General features: G+C 47.7%; 1 protein-coding gene across 1 annotated transcript; it reads left to right on the top strand.

Annotated features, from left to right (window-relative positions):
* Positions 1-12879: 12879 nt before the first annotated feature.
* On the top strand, positions 12880-13466 carry LOC127342311 (protein SENESCENCE-ASSOCIATED GENE 21, mitochondrial-like). The gene has a single exon (XM_051368246.2). The coding sequence runs from the start codon at positions 12924-12926 to the stop codon at positions 13197-13199; it is 276 nt and encodes a 91-aa protein (XP_051224206.1). The 5' UTR covers positions 12880-12923; the 3' UTR covers positions 13200-13466.
* The last annotated feature ends 214 nt before the right edge of the window (positions 13467-13680 follow it).

The following is a 13680-nucleotide window of genomic DNA, read 5'->3' as shown; positions in this document are numbered from 1 at the left end:
TAGACAGATCCACTTCATCGAGAGCGCCTTCGGCTGAGAACCCCTTCCACCTAATGCCATGTGTACGGGTCCTCTCGAAAGAGCCGATGAGATCGGCTTCGAAGAGAGCTTTAAGCTCATTATACTTCTTCTTATGCTCCTCAGTCAGGTCTTCGTACGTGACTGGGTCTTCCGCCATCTCTGGTGCAGATGTTGACGCAGTTGCTGTAGACTGTTCCACCGGACGTGCCAGAATGTGTTGTCTGCCAAAACCCACCGGCGAGCAGCGACGGGCAACACGTAGAGCCGGGAGGCTCCCAGGACTGCTGGTGGGCCCTGGTCCCTCGGGCGACGGCCCGCAATGCTCCGGCACACGTCCAAGCTGGTGCAAGGGCGTGCCACCTGACCTATACCTGGTCAGGAAGGTGATGGATTGCTTCGACTAGCTTCCTGCATGGCATACACGTAAACATTAAATACGAGCCTCGATCGGCTCTCAGGTTATCCTGTGAATCGGCTGAAGGAGCCGATCCACCCATGATTCGTATTGGATCTACGATAACATGGTGGTCCTGCTTGATCAATACTAAGTTAAAACGATCTACAACGATTTAGGGTTTTCATCACATAACCGGAACATCCTAAACGTAGTTGAGCCTGGCAGACACGAAAGATAATAGAAAACCAGCCCTAGACAAGACCTAAAAACCAACGTAGAGTTGATTCCCGGAACATCCCCTCTAGGATCAGCAAACTATACCTTACGCACTACTGGATCATTCAACCCGTTTGCAAGGCCTAACTATGCAGATATCAAACTAATCCTTGAAGAACAAGGAAAAATCATAACGGATCGAATCTACTAAATAAAGACTAAGCAAGGTGCTGCCCTTCCACCTAAGAGAAGTGCAAGGGCAGCTAGATATCTAGGGGTAGCATAACTAGATAAAAAAAATATCAAGAAAGCATCAATGCTAACCCTAAACATCTATGATAAGGGTGTTACTCGCTATCAACAAGGCTTCAGTACGAGCAACACCTAAACAACGAATAAACAAGATGCTGCTTAGATCGCAAGATGCGATCTAGGCAGCATGGCGCTTACCCGGAAGAAACCCTCGAAACAAAGGGTGGCGATGCGCCTAGATTGGTTTGTTGCGAACGTGATCGTCCTCCTTTCTCAATAACCCTAGATACATATTTATAGTCCGTAGACTTTCTAACTTGGGAATAAACCCAACTGTGTACGAGCTAAACTCTATCTCTTAATTCTAACCGACACGTAACCTACTATAATTTACAGATACATGGGCAAACTAGCCCAAACTCTCGTACAAGGCCGATTCAGGAATATTTTCCGTGCATATTCTCTAAATCCATCTCAATCACGGCCCATCTCCAATGTGGTCAAAATCTGGCGATAACAATACCATCAACTAGATAGTACCCCTTGTTGTATGCGTGGCCGTTTACCTCAAAGTTCACGGTATGAGCTTGTCCCTCAGCTAGCCTGGCAAACACCGGATAGCGCTGCAACACGTTGAAATCATTGTTTGTTCCCGCCATGCCAAAAAATTCATGCCAAATCCAAAGCTCATGGTCTGCCACAGCCTCAAGAATGACACTGCACTCACCAGTATGCCCCTTGTAGATCCCCTGCCAAGCAAAAGGACAATTCTTCCAGCCCCAATGCATACAGTCAATGCTTCTGAGCATCCCAGGAAACTCTATTGCTGCATTCTTCTGCAGGATCCGAGCTGTATCATCTTCTCTTGGTGCTCTCAAATAGTCTTTACCAAACACCGCTATGAAGGCTCGGCAGAACCTATAGAGAGTCTCTGTATATGTCGACTCGGCTATTCGTAGGTAGTCATTGGTTGTATCTGGAGGAGCTCCGTATGCAAGATAGCGCATTGCAGCAGTGCACTTCTGAACTGAGGTGAAGCCCCACAAACCTGTCCAATCTTGCTTGGCCATGAAGTACTTGTCGTACTCCCTGACGCTATGGACAATCTTCAAGAACAGCTCCTTGTTCATCCTAAACCGACGCCAAAATTCCTTCTGCGAATGAGTCGCGTCGTCGTTGAAGTAGTCAGCGTCAAGCATCATTGCATCGGCTTCACGATGCCGGTTGATGTTCCTCCTCTTGCGTGGCTTTGAGCCGCCGCGCCAAGGCACGACGAAGAAAGGCTGGCGAACGCGCAGCATGTTCATCAGAATCAGCAACTGCTGTTGCCGCCGAACAACCTGAGCGTTCTGCTCCTCTATGAACAGTTGCACCATCATCTCTTCGTCGCTGTCCATCGCGGCAATCGGACGAACACCTTGCGGGCGGGGCGATACTATTGTGGTGGCAGCGAGCTCTGTTCCGGGCGAAACAGCGACCGCCGGTCGAGGGGGTGGCGGCCGTGTCGATGGATGGCGGTTCCTAGACAGTCGGCGGTGTCTATTGCAAGAAGGGGCGCGGCGGCGACGGTGGCGATCTATAGGGGTGGGAGTCGGCTCGGGCGTGTGTAGGAGGGGGAAATCGGTGTGTCTGCCTGCCAGACGGAGCCCACCCTCGTGTTCAGATGTGCCGCGAGGTGCCGGCGCGCCCGATTCGCGCCCTTGGCGAAGGGGCCGGCACGGGGTTTCCGGCGATTCTATTGGGCTCCAAAAAGCTATCGGGGCCGCAATCGAGGGCGCCGGTGGAGATGCTCTAAAAACCTTACTATGTTTGTTGCATCTTGTGACTATCCGTCGCATGCTCTCACAATCTCAAGGTAGAGCCAGATTTCGTCAATGGTGGGTGGATGGATGTGTGAGAGATGATGGTGAGAGGATGTGGTTACCCATTTGGCGGTCCTGTTCCCCTCATATACATGGTGGGAATTAGGGTTATAGGTGCCAACTAGGTTTACAAGTTTCGAGATGAGTGATTACTCAAAATTATTAGGCCATATAGTGTGTTTCTATGGGACATGTGCTATTTCTGATTATTTTGGTAGTTTGTAGTCTACCGAATTAAATGAATTGTCAAGTAGTGGTAATATAGTTGCTATAATTTTCTTTTAAATTTAGCTATCATAAGAAATGGCTAATTTATTACAATGAAAAAAAGGCTCGAACTAAATTGGGGGCGGCGTTGGGTGACACTAGGGGTGTAAATAGATAGAATATTTTGTGCACCGTATTCGTTTCCGAATTCGTTTTAGTGAATCCAAATCCGGTTTGAAGAAATCTAATGGATAAGGATGTCTGATTTCGATCTTGACACTAGATACGATATATGGTATGGTATGTCAAATAGCACCCGAATATTCGAATCTGATGTTTTTAAAGATTACCCGATGGTTTTTATCTCGATAATCTGATTTTTATCTGAAATATCAAAGCTAATATAGTATCCATATAAACAATAAATCACTTAAATAGTCGGTCAACCAAATATAGACCAAACTTATAATGTTGCGTTATTGAATTCATATAAACCTACTTTTTTCATGTGTTTATGCTATATATTTACTCATATTATCCTATTAGTCTCTCTGTTCCACGAAGGTTTTCTAAAATTTATCAAAATTTAGATACATCTAAATTTTGATAACAAAAAATTTGAAAAAATGAAACCTTGTCCAGAAGGAACTAGAAACTTTTTGATATAGTAGAAGCGTTACTTTGCGTGATAATTCTGAAATTCGTCCCTGATAGGAATCGAACTCCGGTCATACGGGTGCGCCACTGCGACCCCAACCACTGGGCTAAGCCCACGTTGTCTTAACAAATATTTTTGATTGTATGGTTTTCGAATCTAAATATATTCAACTAATTTTGTTTTCATCCCATATCGGCTCCACTTTTGTTTTGAATTCGTGGCTCCTATATCCGTATTCGAGTCCGCAATCGCAATTGGTCATTATCTGATTAGTTTCAAGTTTATTGAGAAAGTATGGTATAAGGTATGGTAAAGATGAAATTCGATCGATCTGTTTACACCCCTAAAGCCTTGTTTGGCTAGAGTATTAGCTGAAATTAGTAGGGTAATCCATATCAAACTTCAAATCCCCATTTATTTTAAATGCTTTTGTGAGCTAGAGTATTGAGCGAGTTTAATTCCCTCTTATCTCCATTTTTTCCTAAATCTTAGTGTTTTTTTCTTCAATCCTCAATACTCTGACCCTACCTAATGGATTAAAGATAGGATTTTGTGGGGATTGACTGACAATAGGATTCACCCAATACTCTAGAGTATTATCCCCACTAATTCCCACAAACACTTTAGTACCAAACAAAGCTTAAGTGACATTGCATGAAACGGTCGGGCAAATCGGTTGGGTGCCTATCCATGGCGGCCCAAACAAACTAAAACAGGCACATTCTTTGTCAAAAATGTGCGATCAGTTGAAGCTGTTTTGACATAAGCAACAAAAGTAAGTTACTTTAAGCTCAACCAACAACAAAGATGAAGCCACGTTAAGACAAATACAACGGCGGCAGATTTCTTTTGCTAATTTTTTTAGGATTAAGTGCATTTTCTTCTTTCTTGTATTGCAGATGTCTAGCTTTGGTCCCTCAACTCTATTTTGGTCTAAACCTATTCTTCTTAATTAAGTTTGATTTTAATCCATGATAACGGTTTAATGATGGTTGGCCTGTTTTTGACTCTCTTGTTTGCCATTGCGGACAGATTTGGACATATTTAGTCCACATAGGATCATCTCACCTCGAGATCAGTTATGCAATTAGCATTACGAATGTTCACCTGCGAGATCGTGATCATTAACCGTTTGGCGTAGTAATACTAACTCTTCCCCAACACCTAGCGGTGGCGCCTGACATTACGAGGCAGAAGCCCTAGAGGCACAACCACAACTCATTGTAACAATGCGAAAGCGTCCAGATAATTCCAGACAAGCAGCAGTAGGCCTTGCCATTATGCAAGTGTTCCGAAGCTGGGTAAATCGCGTACCCACCGTCTCGAGGACTCTCCGCTCAATGGCCCCTACTTCTTCTCCCCTCCGTGAGGATCCCTCCTCTGGAGTACCGTCGAATAGGCAACGACATTAACCGTTCGTAGTAACCCTAACTCTTCCCCAACACCTAGCGGTGGCGCCTGACACTACGAGGCAGAAGCAGCCAACATGCGAGGTCTTTTGCGTCAGGAGGAAAGACGGAGGCGACTGAAGTGGCGAGGATGGCTGCACCAAGCAAGAAAGGCGGAGGCGACACACATGTGTGTTAGGGCAAGGGGATTTCTTCTTTTTTGTATTGCAGATGTCTAACTTTGGTCTCTTAACTCTATTTTGGTCTAAACCTGCCCTTGAATTCTTAATTAAGTTTGATTTTGATCCATGATAACGATTTAATGATGGTTGGCCTGTTTTTGACTCTCTTGTTTGCCATCGTGGACAGATTTGGACATATTTAGTCCACATAAGACCATCTCACCTCGAGATCAGTTATGCAATTAGCATTATGAATATTCACCTGCGAGATCGTGATCATTAACCGTTTGGCATAGTAACCCTAACTCTTCCCCAACACCTAGCGGTAGCGCCTGACACTACGAGGCAGAAGCAGCCGACATGCGGGGTCTTTTGCGTCAGGAGGAAAGACGGAGGCGACTGATGACATGGGCATACCCTTCGGGTAACCATTATTAGTATACCTGGCTCGGCCCAATATGGAGAAGACCAAATATGGAGAAGGCCCAACAAGGCAACCCGAAGAAGTAGTCGACTAGAACTCTTGTAAAATCCTAGGCTCGTTGCATATATAAAGCTAGCCAGGGCACCCGAAATAAAGAAGACAACATATAGACAGCAGAGAGACAACATAGCTCCGCTACGGCGGCACCCTGTAAACACATCTATGATTATATACTGGATTGCTAGCAGCACGTAGGGATCCTCCACCGAGGGGACCCGAAGCTGGGTACGTCGTGTGCCTAATCTCGCTCCCGGAATCTCCATCGTCGCTCTCTCCCGAAACCCAAGTCTACAATACGTAGGCATTGCCGAGGTGATCCCTCGTCAATTGGCGCCAACCGTGGGGATTTGCGGCGTTTGGATTTCGTGATCCGGGCGGGATCTCTCATCATCGACAACGTCTAGATCACATCTAATCGGCAACGTCATCATCAACAACGGCGGCTACTTCGTGGAGGTTCCGGCTAAAACCATCCATGCGTGGTGGTGCGGAACATCAATCAATGATGGCGGGTAGATCGCATCTGGCTGAGATATCTTCATCAGCAAACTTCAGCTGGCGGCAATCCCGCGCCACGCTCGGTCCCGTGAGATCGAGTCTGCAAAAGCACCAATTTTTTGTCGACCCGTTTACGTTGGCTTGATGTCCGTTCGGCAGATTTATGGCCGACCAAAGTCGCCAAATCGTGGCATCGCTCAGCAGTTCCGTCCGCATGCGCTCGTGACTACACAGACAAATTCATGCAGGTCGGATCATTAGCACTTTGGCATATTGAAGCAGCAATCCACGACAGCTCAAGTTCAAAAAAAAAAAAAAAAAAAATCAGCACTCAGTTTGGCTCTAGGTACTATGCAATCAGGTTAGGACTACGTTGAGTACACGGTCGCGGGAAACCAGAAAAAGCAACAACACCAACCTTGCAACGCCAGTGCTCCGTACACCCGATTAATTTCGCCGGCTCTCCGCATAATTGAAAGATTCGCTCGTCTCCTAACCCTAGAACAAGCAGCGGACCAGCGGACCCCGGTTCATCGGCAACTTGCAGCAGCGGATCAGCGGACCCCGGTTCATCGGCAACTTGCAGCAGCGGTCAATCGGAACAAAGGCGTGTATGCAATAGCTGGCGCGCTTCTCGGAAAAATCAAGGTCACAGACAACCGAAGCTGTACCTGACAGTATGTGTTGCCTCAAGCGTGATGTTAAGGATGCAAGCAACCAGATGTCTTAACAATTTTCACGAAGGAAGAAAAAGATCAAATTTCGAGGAAGAGCACAGCTCGATTTTATTTTCCTCAATTACTACTTCACATCGATAAACTCAGCTAAGTTTTTAACTCATCTACTTCTAGTTTTCTCTCGTTAAAAGAAGAAATAAATTATCAGCCATAGGTCTCATGATATAACTAGTCTACTTTGTATTAGCAACACTGATCTTTTTCGCTATTTGTGCATGTACTCGCCATGCTTATCGCTGATTCATCGACACGGAAGCACCGTAGGCTGGACACCTTCGCGGATTTGCAGTCATGGACTCATCCCGTTCGGACATACGGTCACGACTTCATCATCCGACAAAGAGATCATCAGCGAAGACTCCATCGCACCTGATGAAAAAGCTAAGTTTTCCTCTTCCTCCAAGATTCAATTATTTATTTACTTTCGCCATAGTTGAATATTCGGGGGTTGCGCCATTACATTATTATAGCAAATTCACCTAACACTGAGGGTTGTACCATTACGTCGTTACCACAAATATATTCGGTTACTTGGTGAATTTCTTTTCTTCGGCTCTGGATATATCTTCTCCGGCTCAGTGGAATCATTTTCTTCGGCTTAGTGGAATTATTTTCTTCGACTTAGTGGCTTTATCTTCTTCCGCTCAGTGGATTTAATTTCTTCGGATTACTGGATTGGTTTTCTTTGGTTAATAATTAGTTCACTTATACAATATTACCCGATGCGTTTCCGAACCAATGGATTCATCTTCTATGATTATTACTGGAACTATTTTCTTCGGGTCAATGGATTCATCCTATATAATATCAATGGAGTCATCTTCTATGGTTATTACTGGATTCTTCGGGTCAATGGATTCATCATCTATGATATTGGCGGATTCATATGCTTCATATTTAATGGCGTAATCTCCAATATGGATTCATCTCAAATACCTCATCTTGGCTTCATCTTCATGGATTTATATTATGTTATTGTCAATGACTTCATCCTAAATGGCTTCAACTTATATGACACCGCGACTCCGTTAACTTCTTTCGACATCATGGCTAAATACTCGGGGCTTGACAATGACTTTTCCCTGGGTTATAATTGCGGTACCGTGTCTAAGCAACAATCATGACATCATCCCAGCAACGCTCGGGGGCTCGGCTATTTCTTCATCAACAATTTCGCGGCATCCATTTTTGCTATTTGGTGGTTTCTACTTTGGCTAGATTTCTTATCTACACTCGAAGACTTCATCATGCATCGACTTCGTCGTGTCCAAAAAGCTAAGTGTTCTTTTATTTTGCACAAAGTTGATTATCGTTTACTTTCGTCGCACCCGACACTTGAGGGCTGCGCGGCATATATTCACTTTACATATCATCGAATCTGAGCATCTGACACCGCATGCGAAAAAGAGAGTCAACGGAAAGATAGAAAAAGTTTGTTTATTTGTGCAGGAGAAAGCAAAATTCAAAGTATATAAGAGAGAACCCGATGAAATTATCTATAAGGAGAACTCGACGAAATTGTCTTCAAGAAACAACAGGACCCGAAGAATTATCTTCAGGGAGGTCCCGAAAAATTATTTCCAAGGAGGTCCCGAAGAATTGTCCTCAAGGAGGTCCCGAAGAATTGTCCTCGGGAAGGACCCGAAGAATTGTCCTCAGGAAGGACCCGAAGAATTATCCTCAAGGAGGACCCAAAGAATTAGGGAGGACCCGACGAAATATTTTCCTGAAGGAGGAACTCGACGAAACTATCATCAAAGAGGAACCAAAAAAGGGGGGGGGAAGAAAAGAGAAGAGGATCGGCAAATCTTCGGGTCCATTGACTCGTCATTTGTTCCGAGCAAGAGCATCGGTGATGTACCCGAAAATATTGAAGAACCCAATATATTCGGCTGTCTCATCACGCCCGAGAAAAATATAGAAGAACCCGCAAGATGGGTCATTGCATCAGCCGAACAAGGCACTCGACAATATATTCTCAGAGCGCCAAAGTTGCGATCAATCTCTGAATGCCGCAAAACTTTGCGAAGGTAAGACCCCAGATCCGTTCTGCGTGGCGTGGTGCCGTCTGTGACGTCGGTTTGCTACTTTTTTCCGTATCAACAGATACGAAGAAAAATCCTAACGGACGCGTTAGGTACCCGATAAATATGACTGGGACTCGACAGAATGGTAAGACCTTAAGGGGCACCTGTCGAAGTTTACACCAGTATCCCGAGATCATGTCCAGGGACGTGATCTTGAAGTAGGTTTTTGCGGATTGCCACTAGAGCAGTTAACTAGTACCTGATCCGTCAGATGAACTAGCCCCAACTACCATTATCCCTGTACAATATAGATATCAATGTCAAGTAAAAATAGCAACGGCCTGGATTCGATAAAAAGAGGGGCTGCGCCAAGTTCTTTATCGAGTAGTACAACTTGAGCCTATGCCTAGGTGCAAGCACTTGCCCATAGGCTCGGGGGCTACTCTTATCGAGAGCATTGTTCACTCTCCCGACAAGATACAAGAGGAAAAATTATGGGGTCGATTAAAAGCAAGTTGAGCCTACACCCAAGTGCAAACACTTGGTTGTAGCCTCGGGGGCTACTCCCATCGGGAGCGCTGGTCGCGCACCCGATAGACAATAACTTCGACAGCATCTATGACAATCAAGGTTTGCAGAATCAACTCGATTCTACGACTCGAGTGGAGCCTACTCCCATCGGGAGCACATGGATTTCATCGAGTCATTCAGAAATATAGTTAAAGTTCTTCATCGAGTAGTACAACTTGAGTCTATGCCCAAGTGCAAGCACTTGCCCATAGACTCGGGGGCTACTCCCATCGGGAGCGCTGCCGCGCACCCGATAGAAAATAATTTCGAGACATCATCTACGCTACACATGATCTTCGACATGGACCTCGCCTTGTATTTTCTTAGACTTCGGAGATGGTTATGCTTGGAGTTTCTACGCAAGTCTTCGACTTCCCTATAAACTCGGGGGCTACTGACATGGGCATACCCTTCGGGTAACCATTATTAGTATACCTGGCTCGGCCCAATATGGAGAAGACCAAATATGGAGAAGGTCCAACAAGACAACCCGAAGAAGTAGTCGACTAGGACTCTTGTAAAACCCTAGGCTGGTTGCATATATAAAGCTAGCTAGGGCACCCGAAATAAAGAAGACAACATATAGACAGCAGAGAGACAACATAGCTCCGCTACGGCGGCACCCTGTAAACACATCTATGATTATATACTGGATTGCTAGCAGTACGTAGGGATCCTCCACCGAGGGGACCCGAAGTTGGGTACGTCGTGTGCCTAATCTCGCTCCCGTAATCTCCATCGTCGCTCTCTCCCGAAACCCAAGTCTACAATACGTAGGCATTGCCGAGGTGATCCCTCGTCAACTGAAGTGGCGAGGATGGCTGCACCAAGCAAGAAAAGCGGAGGCGACACACATGTGTGTTAGGGCAAGGGGATTTCTTCTGTTTGTTGACTGTGGATAAATGATCCCACGTGGATTAAAACCTACCAATTTTGTCCACGATGGCCAAAAAAGAGAGTTAAAAACCAGTCAATCATCATTAAACCGTTGTGGGAAACTAAATTTGAACTTAATTAAAAATTTAAGGGCAGATTTAGACCAAAACAGAGTTAAAGGACTAAAATTAAATTCTAAGACTTAAAAGACTAAAAATGCACTTAACACTTTTTTATTTTTTTATGATAGGAGGAATAAAGAAAGATAGATCGCGTTTGACTCCTCAGCATAGTTTGCGATGGCTCCAGCGGCCCTGATAGCACGAATTAGTAAACTACTAGACGAAAATGCGCGTTTGCATATTTTTCTTAGAAGAATGTGTACGTCTTTGCACTTAGTTCTTGCATATTTTTTTCGCTTTGCTGAATAGTCAAAATTGACCTGATGCACATTTCATTACTTTTTTATTGACCAGATGCATGTACCGTCACCAGAATTTTGTATCGGCTCCTGTCCTCCGCGCACCATATGCCGACGGTGACGCCTCGCGCGCCCCTGACTAGACGCATAGACCCATTCCATTTCTTATACTAGTAGCTAGACATTACATACTCGCGTTCTACCTCCAATTTACACGTAGCCAGTGGGAAGGAATGGTTTTGTTTTCAAATATGTGGACTGAAAATACTGCAGTATGCCAGGTGATTTTTTTTTGTTGCACCTGGCAGGTCTCGTTGTTTTAAAATTTTCAAAAATTACATTAACAAGTTTTAAAAAATATATAATTTTTAAGATGTAGCCAATGATGTATCCCACAAACAAGCAAAATATCCATTTAAAATACTGTGTGTTTTAAGCTACACATAAATAACAAAGTGTAAATCTGAGTATGCTTATTTTACAATCTCCAAGCCCTGGAGCTGGGGAGGCAAATACACTTTCGTCAGTATACGGCACTACTTCGGTGAAGAGAGCAAAGCAACTTGGTCGTACCAGGTAATGGTTGGCTTACTTGTCTCCACTGTTCCAAACGATAGCAAACTTTTCCAAGAAGTAGTCAATCTCGGTAGTCCCGGTAATACTCGGCTACCATGAGCAACAGGAGTGCAGGACGGTTTTTAAAATGGAAAAAGCTACAGATCCCCCGGGGGATGAAACGTTCCCATCGTCCGCCTTTTGCTGGCTCCGTGCTCATAGCACATGGGTGGGGCCCTCTACCCATTAAAACAAAACTTCCAGCCTTATCTCTTCACCGAGTAGTATCATCTTCTTCCCCGCTACTCCGTATCTCACTGCACCCGTCCGCCGGCCGCCGCCCTCCTCCCGCTGCAGCAGGCAGCATCCATGGGGCCGTCGCGACAAGGCGATATTTGCGCGCTGCGTCGAGCTCCGCCTCCACCTGCGCCGCGCGGCTGCCGTCTCTCTCCCGACCTCATCCGCATGCAGTGGAACGCCCTCGTCCGCCCCACGCCGAGCTCCGGCTCTGTGCGCGGCCGCCGCCTCTTTCGACCTCCACCGCCTGCTGCAAGCTACGCGCCGCCCATCGAGGTGCTGCAAGCAAGGGCGCCACATGCTCCTAGCGGCGGGCGGAGTTGCTACCGGTGGGCGTAGTTGCTACCGTCGGCGGATGGAGTTGCTACCGTTGGCGGACGGAGTTGCTGCCAGCATACTTCGTCGGTGCTACCATAGGCGAGCAGATGTGCTACCAAAGAAGGACGCTGCTGCTACCATGGAAGGAGGCGGCGCTACCACAGGCGAGCGGAGATGCTACAAATGGAGGGCGGCGGCGCTACCATAGATGAGCGGAGATGCTACAAAAGAAGGGCGCCGGCGCTACCATAGGCGAGCGGAGATGCTACAAAAGGATGGCATCAATGCTACCATCCTTGCCGGCGTTTGCTACTCGCCGGAGTTGGGATGCTACAAGGCGGACTTCTCGCCGGAGTTAGGGACGGAGGTGCTACCAAGAGCGACGAGTTTGCTACCAAGAAGTTGACATCGCCGGCGAGTCCGCTGGCGTGGGCGGCGGCGCTGTCGGTGAGGTTGCCGGCGTGCGCGGCGGTACTGCCGGCGCGGCCGAAGCGCTACATTGGTACGCGGCGGGAGTCCCTGAAGGCACATGCGTTCGTGAGTTGCTTTTTCGTTTTGCTTTCCGAGTCCGCATGAGAGCGTTGACCCAATATACGGTCCGATTAGTGTCATCGGACGGCTAGCGACCCGGGGGATCGGGGGATTTGATCCCCCGGGGGACGCTCAGCACTGTCCTTTTAAAATTCGCAAGGAAAAAGAAGTAGGAGGCAGCCACGTGGAAGGTCACCCCCACCCAGGAGGCGAGGAAATACGTGACGAAGCCGCCCCGCCGTTTCGTGGTTCCTGCCACCGGTCGGCACGTGGCCCCAGCTCTCGCGCCACCCCAAGAGCTACGAAACCCCTTTATAAAAGGGCGCTGCTGGAACCTCGGCTCTCTCATCCTCCACCATCAGCAAACCACCTCGGAGCCAGCAGCGCAGAGCCCACCGGAGCGCCACCAGCCATCCGTCCGATCCGATGGCTCTCGCTCTCTCAGGCTCCGCTGCTGCCCGCGCGCTCGCCCAGCTGCTCGCCCCGACCACCAGGGGCTACGCCGCCGCGGCTGCGTCCGGTGCGATGAGGCGCGGCGCCGCTGACAGGAAGGCCGCTGGCGAGGCCGAGAAGGCCGCCGCCGACGCGTCCTGGGTCCCCGACCCCGTCACCGGCCACTACCGCCCGGCCAACCGCGCCGCGCCCGTCGACCCCGCCGACCTCCGCGCCGCCCACCTCGGCCGCACCCACGCACGGGCTTGAAGGCTCGCTCCTCCCTCGTTGGAGATCAACTAAGTAACAGGGAAAAAGGGAGGTTCGTCCGCGCTCCGCTACCGGCGTCCCCGGAGCCCCGGAGGTGCGCGCTCGGCTCTCGGCAAGATCCATATTACGCGGGAGCTAGGAGACATGAAAGAAAGAGCGGCGGCGGCTTTGTCTGTTTCCGGTTCGTGTGTGTCGAGTGCCATCGAGCAGGGCTTGTACTTTTACCACTTACAGTACATTACAATTTTCGAAGCGTTTTCCAGTTCCCGAATACCTACATCTCCATGCGTACTGCTTTCTGAATCATCGTTTCCAAACAAACCTCCCAACATGCTCATGGTTTGCCAAAAAGGAGTAAAAGAAAATAAAACAGTAGTACTGATTAATCACCACCCGCACTCATACGATACGAGAGGTCATGCCAGAGGCGGATCCAAGGGGGGGGCGAGCGGTGGCCAGGCCCCCCCTATGCTTCGGCCAC

The sequence above is a fragment of the Lolium perenne genome, chromosome 3 (assembly GCF_019359855.2).
Source record: "Lolium perenne isolate Kyuss_39 chromosome 3, Kyuss_2.0, whole genome shotgun sequence".
Taxonomy (NCBI): Eukaryota; Viridiplantae; Streptophyta; class Magnoliopsida; order Poales; family Poaceae; genus Lolium; species Lolium perenne.
The sequence above is the reverse complement of the archived record's forward strand: the minus strand, read 5'-3'. Positions and strand labels throughout refer to the sequence as shown.

Bases quoted from the DNA above. Each gene is read 5' to 3' on its own strand.
- LOC127342311 (XM_051368246.2), top strand. From the start codon at position 12,924: ATGGCTCTCGCTCTCTCAGGCTCCGCTGCTGCCCGCGCGCTCGCCCAG.